This window comes from Myodes glareolus, chromosome X (assembly GCF_982192425.1).
Source record: "Myodes glareolus chromosome X, mMyoGla1.1, whole genome shotgun sequence".
In the NCBI taxonomy this organism is placed as follows: Eukaryota; Metazoa; Chordata; class Mammalia; order Rodentia; family Cricetidae; genus Myodes; species Myodes glareolus.
In genome coordinates, this window is record NC_142053.1 from 77,348,121 (window position 1) to 77,363,478 (window position 15,358).

The 15,358-nt window shown below is 37.3% G+C and overlaps 1 protein-coding gene across 1 annotated transcript in view; it reads left to right on the top strand.

Annotated features, from left to right (window-relative positions):
* Nucleotides 1–14,852, top strand: part of LOC125389240 (fibronectin type III domain containing protein 3C1-like) — a 36,002-nt gene extending 21,150 nt beyond the window's left edge. The window contains exons 10-24 of the mRNA XM_087902556.1: nucleotides 108–229; nucleotides 316–490; nucleotides 1,529–1,615; nucleotides 1,810–1,948; nucleotides 2,561–2,632; nucleotides 3,288–3,406; nucleotides 3,529–3,634; nucleotides 4,050–4,156; nucleotides 4,368–4,481; nucleotides 5,485–5,634; nucleotides 8,784–9,058; nucleotides 9,372–9,584; nucleotides 10,069–10,235; nucleotides 13,131–13,252; nucleotides 14,123–14,852. Coding sequence (XP_087758682.1) covers nucleotides 108–229; nucleotides 316–490; nucleotides 1,529–1,615; nucleotides 1,810–1,948; nucleotides 2,561–2,632; nucleotides 3,288–3,406; nucleotides 3,529–3,634; nucleotides 4,050–4,156; nucleotides 4,368–4,481; nucleotides 5,485–5,634; nucleotides 8,784–9,058; nucleotides 9,372–9,584; nucleotides 10,069–10,235; nucleotides 13,131–13,252; nucleotides 14,123–14,458 — 2,304 coding nt within the window. The 3' untranslated portion in view covers nucleotides 14,459–14,852. The remainder of the gene's footprint in view (nucleotides 1–107; nucleotides 230–315; nucleotides 491–1,528; nucleotides 1,616–1,809; nucleotides 1,949–2,560; nucleotides 2,633–3,287; nucleotides 3,407–3,528; nucleotides 3,635–4,049; nucleotides 4,157–4,367; nucleotides 4,482–5,484; nucleotides 5,635–8,783; nucleotides 9,059–9,371; nucleotides 9,585–10,068; nucleotides 10,236–13,130; nucleotides 13,253–14,122) is intronic.
* The last annotated feature ends 506 nt before the right edge of the window (nucleotides 14,853–15,358 follow it).

Consider the following 15,358-nt stretch of genomic DNA (forward strand, 5'->3'; position numbering starts at 1 on the left):
ATCTTTAAAAATCATTCACCTGATTCTGAATGATTAAGGTTATGATGAGTATGTGCTGTTAAGTGCACTATTTTAAAATATTCTAATATTTTGTGTGCATTGTCAAGGGTAAAGGTGAAGAGTTCAAAATTTGCTACAGTGGCCCCATGAAACAGCACAAGATCTTTCAACTGACCGCTTCTACGAAGTATTCATTCAGATTAGCTGCCAAAAATCACTTCGGCTCCAGGTACACTGAATTATATTCACAATTGGAAAGTCTACAGTGCCATGAGATCCTGAAACTGGTGTTTCCACTTTAACATATCCTTTCAGTAATTTCAGTGAAATAGCCGTCTTCTACACATCAGGAAACACACCTCCGGCACCGCTGCCACCTAAGTTGAAAGAAGCAGGAGTCTACAGTTTGTGGCTGGAATGGTGTGCCCCAACAAACCCAAACCCAAATGACACTCTTACTTATGTACTCGAGATGGAGGAACCAAGATCTGTAAGTTTCCTGTTTGGGGGCTATGATCTTTAGCCTCATCTCTCAATACCTTTTTATACTCACTTCTCACTTGAAGGGGGGAATAATAACCTTGAGTCCCTGTGTTCTGAATGGGCTCAATGCAGAGCAACTGTTGGGCAAGTCTGCATAGGCCCCTCATCCTCAACTAGCTGAAGGCAACAGCAGCACCCCTGCACTCTGCTCGTTCTAGTCAAAGACGTCTGTTAGCATTTTCAGCTCCAGCCCTGTTGGCTGACTCTCTGTGGTCACAGATATCTTTCAGCACCTTTACACAATTCTGCCAAGCTGGCCACCTTCATCTCAGTTTTCTCGTGTGGGTGGGCAACTATTTCTTTCCATTTGGAACTTTCAAATCTGTGTGAAAGAGCCAGTCAATTTAAACAGCAACCACAAATTACTATGTACAAGGCACAAAATGTTAAATGGAGGAGATAACACTGAGACGTGTTCTATCGTAACTAATAGGCGACTTGCTCTTTCATGTGCTATCTCATTGTATTGTGAAAAAATGGAACATTTAAAACTAAAAATTATCTCTATTTTTTATTAAAAATATCTTCTCTCACACAATACATCCCTTTACAATAACACTCCTCCCAGATCCACCCCCAATAGACACACACATACACACACACACACACACACACACACACACACACACACACACACACCTCCCAGACCTCAGATCTGCTACTCCTTCGTTTCCCTTCAAAAATGAGCAGGCCTCCAAGAGACAACAAGCAAACACAGTCAAACAAGCAAGATATAATATGACAAGCCAAAAGCCCTCATATCAGAGCTGGACAAGGCAACCCAATAGGAGGGGGAAACTCCCAAGAACAGGCAAAAGAGCCAGAGATACACCCACTCCCACTGTTAGGAGTCCTAGAAAAGCATCAAGCTAACAGCTGTAACATATATGCAGAGGAACTGGTGCAGACCCTTTGGTAGATAGTAAGTTGAAGCCAGAGCTTGGACCTAAGCTTTGTTCCTAAATTCCCTGTCCTCCATTTTCAGGGATTGGGTTTTAAACCTAAATACAATGGAGAAGATCTCTCGTGCATTGTAAAAAATCTTCAGAGAAATACTACATACAAGTTTCGGGTATGTGGCATGATATAAAAATTGGTGTTGTGTTTTTATACAAGACTAAACTCTTCGCTGGAATAAATGCTGGGTTTTTTTCTTTGAAAAGAAACTTTGCTTTACATTTAATTCTTGGAAATGCTCACCCAGCTGCACATTACACATTATCAAAGCAGACGTTTGTTTCCAACAAAATATTTTCTTTTACACAGATTTTTGCCTGCAATCTGGAAGGAAGAAGCAACCCTAGCAGAGAAGTAAAATATTCTACTTGTCCAGCCAAGCCTGGATACCCAAAGAAACCATACGTAGTGGGAGAAATTCAAGCATGCCAAGTAAAAATTGCTTGGGGTAAATAATTCTTCTGTGTCTAAAATTTGTTCTCTCCATAATTACTATTGAGAAGAAATCTTTCTGCAATTGCTCTAAGCTTAATAAAATATTGTCATTTGCATGTGAAATGCTCTGCCATATAAATGAGTTTATATAAACCATATTATTTTTTGCTAATTTGCTATTGAATTATCTGTAGCTAGCTTAATTATTCACACATGAACTAATTTTTTAAATTCATATGGATCCTTAAATATCCATCCTCCAAGTAAAATTTTAGACAACATAAGTACCGAAGAAAGAAGTCTGTGTCACAGATAAATGTCAACTTAACCAAAAGTTACATTTAAACGCATTTATTGCCTCAACTAGATAAATTCAAGTTATTCACATATTCATTTCATTTTAGTTTCTTGCCAAGACCTTTGAAATACTATCTAAATACTTGAGGAGTGATATCAAATGTATGTAACTTGTACTAGGTTTGCATATTATTACTGGTATATAGATATAAATACAATGTGTCGTGTTTTTATTTTTCTCTGTGAGAAGTTACAATTTATGAGAAAAATGTTAGTGAAAGACTTTCAAGGTTTTTCTAGAGCACTTAAAATTTGTTTCTCTTTTTAGACTCCCCCAACGACAATGGCGGAATGCACATTTCGAGTTACAGTTTAGAAGTCAGTGAAAATTCAGACGGTGGTAAGGAAAAAATGAATTTTAAAAGATTTCATTTCTAAATAATTGTATACTCATTTAGAAGTTATGAAAAATAGCACAGTGTTCCCTAGCAAAACACTGACTTAGCCTCACCTAATAGTAGTGTCTTACTATTTTATATATATATATATATATATATTATTAATTTATAAAAGTTTCCACTTGTAACCATAGTGCAATTAACAGAATCAGAAAATCAATATAAATACACACCTATAAAACCAAACCATAAAATGTAAATGGATTCCTTTGAGTTTTGATAAGAAATATTTACTTACTGATCCATTAAAACTTTTGTTTAATTCTACTTGGAATAAAAGAATTTATCAAAAAAAGATTATTAAATTTTGCTGGGAGGTGGTGGTGCACACGTTTAATCCCAGCACTCAGGAGGGAGAGGCAGGCAGAGCTCTATGAGTTGGAGACCAGTTTGATCTACAGAGTGACTTCCAGAACAGCAATGATACACAGAGAAACCCTGTCTTGAAATCTCAACCAAAAAAGCTTGTTGGATCAAGTTATGTTCCACAATGGTTGTTTCTTAGCATATATCATGCAAACATTAATTGTCGTGGGAACTTATAAAATTTAGAAGTGGTGGTGCACATTTCGAGTTAATTTGCTCTTCTTCCTGCAGCAAATCTCTGGAAGATAATCTACAATGGCACTCTCCAGGAATTTCTGTATGATGGCCTCCAACCAGGCACCACATATAAACTGAGAGTCTTTTGCACTTCACCTGTATGCCAAAGCCAGGTAAGAAATCAGAAAGGGGAGAGTTCTCAAACTAAGGGTTGAAATAAACTGTTATATTACTGAATGTTTTCTAAAGCTGATCTCCAATTTAGTAAAATAGTAAAATATTTTCTATCTCTTAGCCTTCCGACGTATTGACAATTCAGACACCTACTCTACCTCCTGCATCTTGTCGCTCACTGCCCTTAAACAGCAAAACCAAGTGCAAGGACACAAACCTTCCCCTTGGTAAGTAAAGCTTCCTTACGTGATTGACAACTGTGCCTAAGTTTCTTGTCCTGTGACTTTTGCTTTGAGTGCCTGTGTTAATATCATCAAGCAGAAGTTCCATTTAGTCTGAATTGAATAATTCTTAGCAAACCAACACTTGGTAATGGAAACCGAACTTTTTAATGTCTAAGTCAAATTATGAGGTTAATTGATACAGTAACTTTGGCGTCCCTAAGCATTTTAAGAGAAAAAATTTAACTCACTCCACAGACTATTGTGTTGTTTTAAAGAACCACTTCTAAAAACTGGAGATTTGGTATGGAGCTAAAGGATGGTGTATGTGTTTAGTATAAACAAGAATGGGTTCAAATACTAGTATCAAAATAACTAATTTGGGGAGGGGAGAATTGAGTGCATTTTACATATTTTATAGACAATCATTCTGTTAATGGGAACTTGGAAACAGTTGTGCGTGGCAAAAAAGCAAAAGGTCCCCGGAATGACAGAAATGAGAACCCAAGCTCTGAAAAGATATGTACCGTAAGTAAATAACTTCCTGAAGAACCCACAGTTTCTGGCTAAAAGCTTAAAATAGGAGAAGAGAAGTTGCGCTGCCCAGGTGACCTGCCTGTACTTCATTTCACTTTGAAAGAATACATGCTTGCACTGTACTTGCTGTCCAGGTAAGGAGTGACCACGCCTGCAAAGTCATGCATGGGTTTATTTATTTGTATGTTTGTTTAATTTGTAGCTTGACTCTCCTTCAGTGAAGTGTGGAACTGTACCAGCTCGGCACCCTCCTTCTCAGTGTGGTACACCTGTGCTAACCTGCAAGGGTCCAACCTGTGTTGTTGTCAGTTGGGAGGTATTTCACTGATTCAACTTCTTATTAATTTTGCTGACACACAAACATGCTATTGGGTTAGAACATTTTCGGGAGGAGACTTGAAATTGCTAATGAATCATAGATTAGAATTTGGATCCCATAACCCCCAGACCTTGGTTTCTAGAACATTACGGGTAGGACTTGATACCCGTAATAACATGAAGACTACAAAACTGATATTCTGCTCTTCAGATATCAACTATAAAAACAGGGATCAAAATGGACTATCAATGGGTTACTAATTGAGGTTTTAAAGCTAAGGCAAGAGACAGCTAAGGTAAATCATTTTATAAAAGTTTAACTTTCTGTGCTGCTGAGGACTGAAGCTGGGGCTGATTCATACATGCTAGGCAAGCACTCTACTTCTGAACAATATCCCCAGCCCACAACCTGCTATTCTTTGAAGAACTTTATTGAAAAATCTTCTGCTACCATTTCTAACCCGTAACATATACCATACATAAGGTATATTAAAGATTTAAAATATATACTTTTAACAACCCATGTGAATGTCTTACCAAACTAATTAAGTTCTTAAAAATAAGGGTTAATTATTTAGGCAAATATGTTCATTTGGGTTGTTCTTTTTTCGCCAGTCTCATGCAATAGCTTATTTTTTAATTTTTACAGAAAGGGCTTAGTCCGTTAATAATGTATGACAACGCTGATTTTTTAACTTATGTAGACCAGTTCACCAGGTCATGTGATCAGTGATTTATCATACAAACCAATGGCAATGTTAAACAATATTAATATATTTGTTTTCATTTATCTAAGTTGTGAAATCAGCAAGTCCTTTTTTGTACTTTAACTTGTGCCTTTGAATGTGGTTCTAGAGTCCTGCCTGTGTTTGTTTCTATCCATCTCTATCCTGTTTCACTTGATGGATTACAAGTTTTCATGTGTTATTCCTCTCCACAGTATCTAATATAGCGACCATTTAGAAAAAGGATTGAATTTCTGTGTGCATTTCGTCTTTCAGATTCCTAAATGCAATGGTGCTGAAATCACTGATTACCGACTGCAGTGGGGACAAGTTGAAGATTCCATGCATTTGATTTACACTGGCCCTTCTTTGCAGTATGAAGTCAAAGGCCTTATTCCAGCAACCACGTATTTTTGCAGAGTCCAGGTAGAGTTCGCATTTCCTTCACTATAAAGAAGGCGATCGCTATTAAACTGCACTTCTCATGTATATGATACTACTGTCGTTTCCAACGTAAAGGCCAGAGTAAAGTCAAGTAGGGAAGGATTTCTAAAAATATTGTTTATCTTGAACTACAGCATTTGGAGTTCCTTCTCATATTATTTAAAGCCCCAAATGATCTCACATGTACTTTCCAGTCCCACTTGATCTGCCATGTTTCCTTTATACGTCTGAGGTTTTCAGATCTCTCTGAACTTAGCGATTATCTAAAATGCTTATTTAAACACTGATTTGAGCCAGGCCTGTCGTACATGCATGTATTCCCACAATTTTAGAGGAGGAGAAGGAGGATTGCCACAGGTTTGAGGTAAGCCTGGGATACATAGTAAGTTTGTCTTAAACAAACAAATATACCCATTCAGGTCTATACATTCAGTTTCATTCATTCTTTCCTTTTCTTTTTCTTTCTTTTTTTTTTGTGGGGGTGGTTTTGCTTTTGGTTTTCCGAGAAAGGACAGGGATTCTATGTGTAGCTCTGGTTGTCCTGGAACTCTCACTGGAGACCAGGCTGTTCTCAAACTCAAAAATCCAACAGTCTCAGCTTTCCCAGTGTAAAGATAGGTTGACTTTGAGGAAAACTTGGTACAGGCGCTTATCAGAAGTCAAGAGAGTAAGACAATGAACTTCATTTACTCGATAGGGTTCTTAAAGGGCTATGACTTGGAAAGGCTTCACTGGGGGTTTTTGGAATTTTTTTGAATGACCAAAATGGTCTTGTGGGTTAGACGAGATGATGTTACTGATTTAAATAGCATTACGGGAATTATATATTCACTTAAAGTCTGCCTTCAGCAAACTGAAACTGTTAGTTTCATGAAAAGGCATGCTATTCAGGCCAGAATGGAGCTGCCTTCAAGACAAGACGGCTGTGCTTCTGTTCTCTCAATTCAGGAACTATGCTTTGTGAGAATGTCTCTAATGATACGTCCTGTTAGGGAGGGGGTACAGTCCTAGGAATGAAGGGTCTGGAGGAGGAGGAGGACAACTAATTAAGAAGTGAGTTTTTAAGTATTTTAAATATTGCTTAATTGGATGAATAGGGAGTGGAACTCTGTGGAAGAATACAGGCTCTGAATATGACGTATGTACCACAAAAATATTTTGGGAAAAATCTGCTGATGTTAGGCACATTTGCTTTAGGACATGATTTCATTCGGCTCTTCCTTTGGTGATGTTCTCTTATGATCATCTGTCTATTACTAAAAACAGAACGCTGGAGTCTCCAACTATTACTGCATTGGGATCTCTCCAATTAGGTTAATCACAAATCACTTTATATATAAAGGTGCTCCAAAATTTCACAGCAGGCCTTTATCAGTCATTAAATAATGACACTTTGTTTCTTCATATCCTTTTGATTGAAAGCCATTTTTCTGATACAGGTATAGTTATTCCTACTTTCCTTCAGATTACATTTGCACAAAATATCTTATTCTATCCTTCTACATTTAATATATTTAATATATATATATTGTTAGAAGAAACGTGAGTTTCTTAGAAGCGACCTATAACTGGGCTTTATTTTACAGCCAGTCATACCATTGTGTTTTTCTTTATTTTGGTTTCTCTTGTGGGGGGTTGGTTATTAGTTCAAGATGGGATTTGTCTGTGTAGCCCTGGATGTCCTGGAACTCAATCTGTGAACCAGGCTGCCTTCGAACTCAAAGAGATCCACCTGCCTCTGCCTCCCAAGTGCTAGAATTAAGGCATGCGCCACCACTGCCCAGTTGTTCTTTTCTTTCAAAAGGGTCAGTCTTTCAATGTATCCTAGATTAGCCTTGAACTATTGAACTTTCTGCCTCCATCAAACAAGTACTGGAATTGTAGGTATGTGCCACCATGCCTGGCATTCTATAGGGTTTAATTTGAGAAGGTTAATACCGAGTGTTTTTTGTCCATAGTGGAATCAAATTATCAATCAATACAAAAAGACATCATAAATGTTTATCAGAGAGAAATTTAAAGATACAGTTTCATATTTTCCATGGTCAAAGCTGAAATCTCAAAGAAAAACTTTAAATGTACAGAACCAGATGAATATCAAAATGCACCATACTAAAATGAGTGGGATGAACTAAAACAGTACTGAGGAAAAAACTCAGAACATTAGATGCTTATGTTACCACAGAACTCGATTCAGTAATCTAAGTTTCTACATCAGGTAATGAACAGAATGGCAAAATAAATGAAAAGCAAGCAGAAGGGAAGAAACAACAAATAAAAAAAATAGTAAAATTCAATAAAACATTATGATTGATTCACTAGAATAAAACCAAGGAAGTTTTAAAAACTTCTTATAAAACTGACAAGGATGAAAACAGTAGAGGGGTTGGGGAGATCAGTGTGATTCGCCATGGGTTCATCTGCACTGAAAAGGGATGGACACAAATCACTGATTTTTGGGATACAACAGCATTATTTTTATAAACTCAGAACACTTTTATACATGAACACAAAAAGTAAAACTAGTCCTCAAAAATCACAAAGCAATGAAGCTCAGTCTAGGTAGTATGTAGCCGTGTAGTCATAAAAGAATTTGTGTCTATATAATAAAGACACTTAGAATTTCCAGCAGAATTATTCAAGGAATTTAAAGAGAAATTAGCAGTGGGTTTACATCTTCCTTTTCAGAATGAAACCATAAAACACTAGGTAAAAGCATAAACCACCAGGCACATACATGTAGTATCAACTATTTAAGACTGAAATGCTAGGATGCCTTAAGTCCAGAGGTTTCAGCTCAACCTGACCAACTTAACAAGTATCTGTCTCTTAACAATAAATAAATAAGAGTGATAAGAAGAATGGAGAAAACATTAGTGTCATAGTTGATGAGTCTTGTGAGGGTTAGTTATTTAAAATGTCCATAAAACACTCCTGACTTTCCTTCCCTTGTGTGTACTCTTGACTTTCCTAAAGACGCAGACTGCAAGTCTCAGCATGTATTTCTGCACTGTAGAACCAAATTGTTAGAATATGAGTTTATGATGTACTGTTTTGTTATGCAACAAAATGGCTTATGTACAGAATATCATCAAAGTGAATTGCTAACAAATGTTTCATGTGCTTTTCAGGCTGTCAACAGAGTTGGGGTTGGAATGTTTGGAGAAACTGGAAAAGTAACTACACCGGGAACTGTACCCACCATAGTACCAATGTTACAAGAAGCTGAAGACAAAGTGCCTGCCAAACTGTCCTCATCTTGCATAGCTATCCAATGGAAGGAGCCAGACTGCCATGGCTCTCCCATCACTGGATATAACATCGAGTATGGAGATAAAAAAATCTTGACTGTTGATAGAGTAACAGAGTATGTTCTGAAAAATCTACAGCCTAATACTACATACAGGTAAGTCACTCATATCTTACTTTGGGGACATGGAAAGAATGTTGAGAATTTTGAGCAGAACTGCTTTTGTGTATTTAATACACTTCAGATTTCCTTTGAAAAAAGTTCTGCTTCATTGGCGAAACTTCATATTAGTAAGAATCATTTCTGCCTCTCATCAATAGTTTTCAATAGTAGTTCTACCTTGGAAACCTGTCTTGTAATCAATATAATTGTCATTCTATATAGAGCTAGAGTGTGTTGGATTATATGAAGGAAAGTATTTCCTCTACTAAATATAAATTCATATATTTCGATTTATTTTTCCCACTAGAATCAGAGTTCAAGCTATTAATCATTATGGACTAAGTCCTTTTAGCCCACCAATAAGAAGCAAAACCAAACCAATACTACCCGAGCCTCCACAGCTTGATTGTGTGGTCCAAGGACACCAGAGTCTCAGACTCAAATGGGGCAATGCATCAAGGAAAAAATCACATGCTCACGTTATAAGCTACAACTTGCTAATGGAAGATCGTTCTGGCAGGTAACCACTTTTACCATTTAATGTCTACTGTATTTAGAACACTTTGGACTGGTATATCTTGCCAGCCATTCTCTCTCTCTCTCTCTCTCTCTCTCTCTCTCTCTCTCTCTCTCTCTCTCTCTCTCATACACACACACACACACACACGCACACACACACACACACACAAAAGTCTTAATCTGTAGTATCAGTGAATGAAGTCGGCATGAAAACAACACTAATACTTTCCGTCCTTGTTCATGGTTAAGCTGTGTATTTTCCCTTCTTCCTAACCACTTTTCCTTTACCTAGTGCAATGTTAAGTACCAGAGAACAGAAGTTATGAAAGAAAGAGAGAAAGTCTGCTGCCCTGACAGTATTGATCCTGTGACTTGATTTCTTTTTGCCATTTTCTTTGTTTTCCCTTTCTGGCTTATTTTGACTTTCTTGGGTTCAACTGCTGATTATAACATTGCTTCCCTAATCCTTATCTTTTTCCTCTCAGATTTTCTGTCATTTACCATGGACCTGATCTGACTCACAAAGTGCAAAAATTGAGTGAATATACACAATACAAGTTTAAAATCCAGGCATGTAATGAAGCTGGTGAGGGACCACAGTCTGATGTCTACACTTTCATGACAACAAAAACCCCACCTGGTGCTCTTAAAGGTAAATGATGCGCGCAGACGCTGAACATTTTCTTAGAGCTTCCTCGGCACACATATATAAGCAGTAATTAGAAAATGCTAAGTTAAGAGAGGCAGCAAGGCTCAGAAGGACAAATGCCACATGCACTCTCTCATGGAAATTCTGACTTCTAAATTTTATATAAATGTATTTAGGTGAGAGTCAGTATGGGTAGAGGTGAGGAAAGTAGAAATCATAAGACTAGGGGGAGACTCTAAGGAAAGGGGTAGAAAGGGCATAAAACACACATGACATTAAAGTAGAAGGGGGTTCAGGAGGTTGAGGAGTACAAGTAGTAACATAGAGCAGGAAACTGAGATGCACAGCCGATGGGGAACAGAAACAAACTCAAAATGTATGAAAACGCCATAAGAAAGTCTCTTACTTTCCTTGCTGATTTAAAAATTAAAGTAAGAGCCCTGGCTCCACTTGCTCATCACCTGGGTTCAATCTCCAGCACCCACACGGCAGCTCACAACTGTCTGTAACTCCATTCCGGGTATCTGGCTCCCTCGTCTGGTAATACCTGGAGGCGAAACATGAATACACATAAAATAATAATGAATAAATTATAAAAAAAACAGTGGGGCTGTGATCATTCACACTTTTAATACCAACACTCAGCGGGACAGAAGCAGGCAGATCACTGTGAATTCGAGGCCAGCCTGGGCAAGAGAGCAAGTTCCAGAATAGGTTTCAAACCTACATAGAGAAACCCGGTCTCAAAAAGAGCAGAAAAAAATTTAAAAAATAAATTAAATTAAATCTTGGGGCTAGAGAGATGGCCCAGTAGTTAGGAGCACTAGATGCTCTTCCAGAGGACCCGGGATCAATTCCCAATGCCTACATGGCATCTCACAGCCTTCTGTAGCTACAGTTCCAGGGGATCTAGTGCCCACTTCTGTTCTCCACAGATACCAGGAACACATAGTGAAGACATAGATATATGCAGGCAAAACACCCACACACACAAAATAGATAAATAATCTAAAATTTAAGTTAAATTAAATCTTAAAATTAGTTGCAGTAATTTTTTAAATTCACTAATAAAATATCAGAAAAGTAGTGCTTAATTGTGTACTTCAGGAGCAATGAAAAGATTTATCAAAACTTCAAGCCTGATGGTGGGGGCACACACCTTTAATCCCAGCACCTGGGAGATAGAGCCATGCGGGTCTCTGCATTCAAGGCCAGCCTGGTCTAATGAGTGAGTTCCAAAACAGTCAAGACTATTGCACAGAGAAACTCTGTCTCAAAAAACAAATTAAAAATTAATAAAACTCCTGCCATCAATATTTTTCAAATATCTTAGAGATCAGCACTGTAAGTTTTAAGAGTAAGATATGGAACTGAAGAGAGGCCTCAAGGGTTAAGAGCACTGGTTGCTCTTGCATAGGACCCAGGTTATGTTCCCAGCACCCATTTGGTGGTTTACGACCATCTGTAAATCCAGTTCCAGAAAATCCATTTCCCTCTCAGACCTCTGTGAGCACCCAACATACACACTGGTACCCATGCCAATATGCAGGCAAAACACAGGCTCCTGGTTTCCAAAATGTTGTGCTGCCCACATTGTCATATCCATTCATTGCTACACATTATATTTTCTTAAATGGTTTGTTATAAAAAGTATTCAGGCCCAAAACTACACTACGTGTTTGGGATCTTTTTGTAGCACTGAGCCTTTCTTAAGGTGGCTTTTAAGCACAAAAACCATATACTGGTTTGACATACTTCAGTTAACAAGAGCAGTTAGCCAGAAGTGAAACTACTGAAGCTAAAAAGCAAAGTTAGGACATTTAGAGACTTTTCCAGAACTATGGACTTTTAAGTCAGTTGTCCTAAGGTCTGGGGAAGGATACAATGAGAAGTTAAGTGCTATGTATCAACTAACCTTGAGTCCAAGTGGGCAGGTCCCAGAACCTCGGGTTTGAGGATTATTTTCCCTCTCCCAGTTGTGATGGTTGGTTGGTTCAATCTTTCCACAAGAATTCTATCACTATTAATTTTCATTTATTTTTATGTGAATTGGTGTTTTGCTTGCATGTATGCCTGTGTGAGGGTGTCAGATCACTGGAACTGGAATAACAGATAGTTGTGAGCTGCCATGTAGTTGCTGGGAATTGAACCTTGGTCTTCTGGAAGAGCAGCCCATGCTCTTAATTGTTGAGCCATCTCTCTGGCCTCAAAGTTCAATCACTAATATGAAATCATTCTTCTCCAGTAGAATGCTGACTGAAACACATTCAAATTAAATTAATTCTGCTTAGATGAAATAATGCTTTCTTTAATTCCTGACTAATGTCCCTATATATTTAAGCCCCATTTTCTTAAAATGTAGAGACTAACAACATGAACTGAATAGTGTGTTCTTTCTGACCTCATACAGTTGCTGAATGCCTAAAATACAATTACTTGTCCTTGTGAAAATGTTTCTAAATGTAAAATATACCACATGAACACAATACAGATTATTATAAAAGGAGAAACCAAAATTTAGATTAATATAAATATAAATAGAAAATATAATCATGCATTATTAATTGATAACTTCATCAAGGTTTTGCTACAATAATAATGCCTGATGGTATAACAAAAGTAATTTCGATAAGTATTGTTCTGTTGGGTGTGGTAATATACACCTTTAATGCCAGCACAAGGCTAGTCTGTTCTTTATAGCAAATTCTAGGCCAGCCACAGCTATATAGAAAAACCATCTCTCAAAATACATAAATATCTTTTTAAATATGGTTACATATTTCTCATATTAGGTCTACATGTGCTTATAATGACTGTGTGGTTTGAGTCATTTTGATGTATTCAGCATCATTTAGAAAAAAAAACAGAACGTTCTAAAATGTAATTTTCCTTTTCCAGCCCCTAAATTACATCCACTGAATGGCAACAGTTGTGAGATCAAATGGGATTCCTTGGAACCAATTAAAGGCGATCCCATTGTTTACTGTCTTCAAGTCTTCACTGGAAAGAAAGCTGAACAGGTATGTCCTTTCACATTTAGTCTCTAATATTCTGCCAGGCACGATAGTACCTGACTATATCCTCAGCACCTGACGGGTAAATACAGGAGGATGAAGGTACTCTTTGGTTACATAGCAAGTCTGAGGGTATCCTGGGCTCTACGAGGTCTTGTTTTTTTAAAAAAAATATTGGAGGGATGGGCACACATCTTTACAGGAGGTTGGAGGTACTCTGGTTACATAGCAAGTCTGAGGATACCTGGGTTCTACGAGGTCTTGTATTCTTGAAAAAAAAAAAGTGTGCTGGTGAGATGGGCACACATCTTTAATCCTAGCACTTGGGAGGCAGAGGCAGGCAGATTTCTGAGTTCTAGGTCAGCTTGGTCTACAGATTGAGTTCCAGGATAACAAGGGCTACACAGAGAAACCCTATCTTGAAAAAATACTGTAGTTATATGTCCAGCTGAGGTTACAGCTTTTGGAAGGTAGTATGTTACTTTCAAAGGGGTTTAAAGTACCTAAATCTTATTCCAAAGTCTCATCTCATCTGTAATATTTATGTACATAATCTAGCTTATTCATTTAATTAGCTCATCGCCATTGAAATATTTAGTATTTCTTGATTCTACTGACCACAGTCCATGTTCAAGTCCAGACATGAAATAATTAATTTTCAACAGTTGTAGGGTTTTCTTATACTTTATTGAACATAATTATCTAATAAATACTAAATACCCCTAGAAGATTAGAAACATTGAGTAAAATTTTACACTTGCTGTGAATATGTTCGTAAAATTAAAGAATTTTTGTTTTCCTTGTTGTAAAAAACACTATACAATGTAGTTTTAATTGGGAAAAACTGCAATTTTCATTTGATTCCTTTTCCTTTAGATTTACAAAGGACCAAATACCACCTTTTCCTTTTCCAACTATCTTGCAAATTCAAGATATCGCTTCAAGGTCTGTGCCGGACGCCAATATGAAAATTCTGATGGCGTGCAAGAGCTCTGGGGGCCGTATAGCTCCAGCTCACTTTTGTCAACTTATAAGCTTCAGTCCGGGTGCGGCAAAGGGAGTGGACGGAAAAGAAGAGGCAACCACAACAGCAAAGATGAAAAGTACAAGATAGAAATGAGTGATAACACCTTGGTTCTAACCCTTCTGACTGGATTTGTACTTATTGCCATTTTGTGTGCTACTGCAATTCAGTACTTCCTGATCAATTAGTCTATTCTTTTAGAAATTAGGAACGCACACTACATTAAATTGAGAAACCCTTAGGTACATCTTCACTCATACTTATAAATAAAGCTTATTGATAGAAACTAGTAACAGATTAAAAAAAAAAAACCTGCTCATTATTTAGGAACTTTTAATGTGGCAGTAAAAGAGAATTTTTAGGGGAATTGATGTACCTTGAATTCCATCATTTTGTCAAAAAAATTACATTGTTTTCAAAACTACAAACTTTGGTTAAACTATTTCCTGCCTTAAATTTTCAAGCCAATCTTTTCCAAAAATTTTTGAGACTATGAGGTAACAGCAGTGTTCTGGAAAAATTTGGTTAAACTATTTCCTGCCTTAAATTTTCAAGCCAATCTTTTCCAAAAATTTTGAGACTATGAGGTAACAGCAATGTTCTGGAATTTTATTTGGAAGAAAATACTAAAGTCAGTTCTACTTGTCCAGTTAAATATTCATCCAATGAAATAAAAAGTACCTACCAAACTTTGTGCTATCATTTGTTCAAAAAAATGTATTGTATTCAGCAATTGGTTTCTACCCTGATAGTTTGAGTACTAGCAGGAGTTCTCTAAAGAACAGAAGTGACAGAGTGAACACACATACTAAAGGAGGATGCAATAGACTGCCAGACAGTATAGACTGCCTCCGAGTAGTCCACCAATGTCTATCTCATGACAGAAAGGCTAAGAATCACTAGTTGTTTCACTCACAAGGCTGGATGTCTTCGCAGTCCCAGTGAGGAGCTGGAGCCTGGAGGATTCCTAGAGAAATGCAGGTTTTCAGACTACGTTAGATCCTGAAGAAGCTGGATTTAATACTGGACATAGCAACAGGATAGAAAAACATGCCAGGAAGAGTGAGGGAAAGCAGACAAAAAGAAAT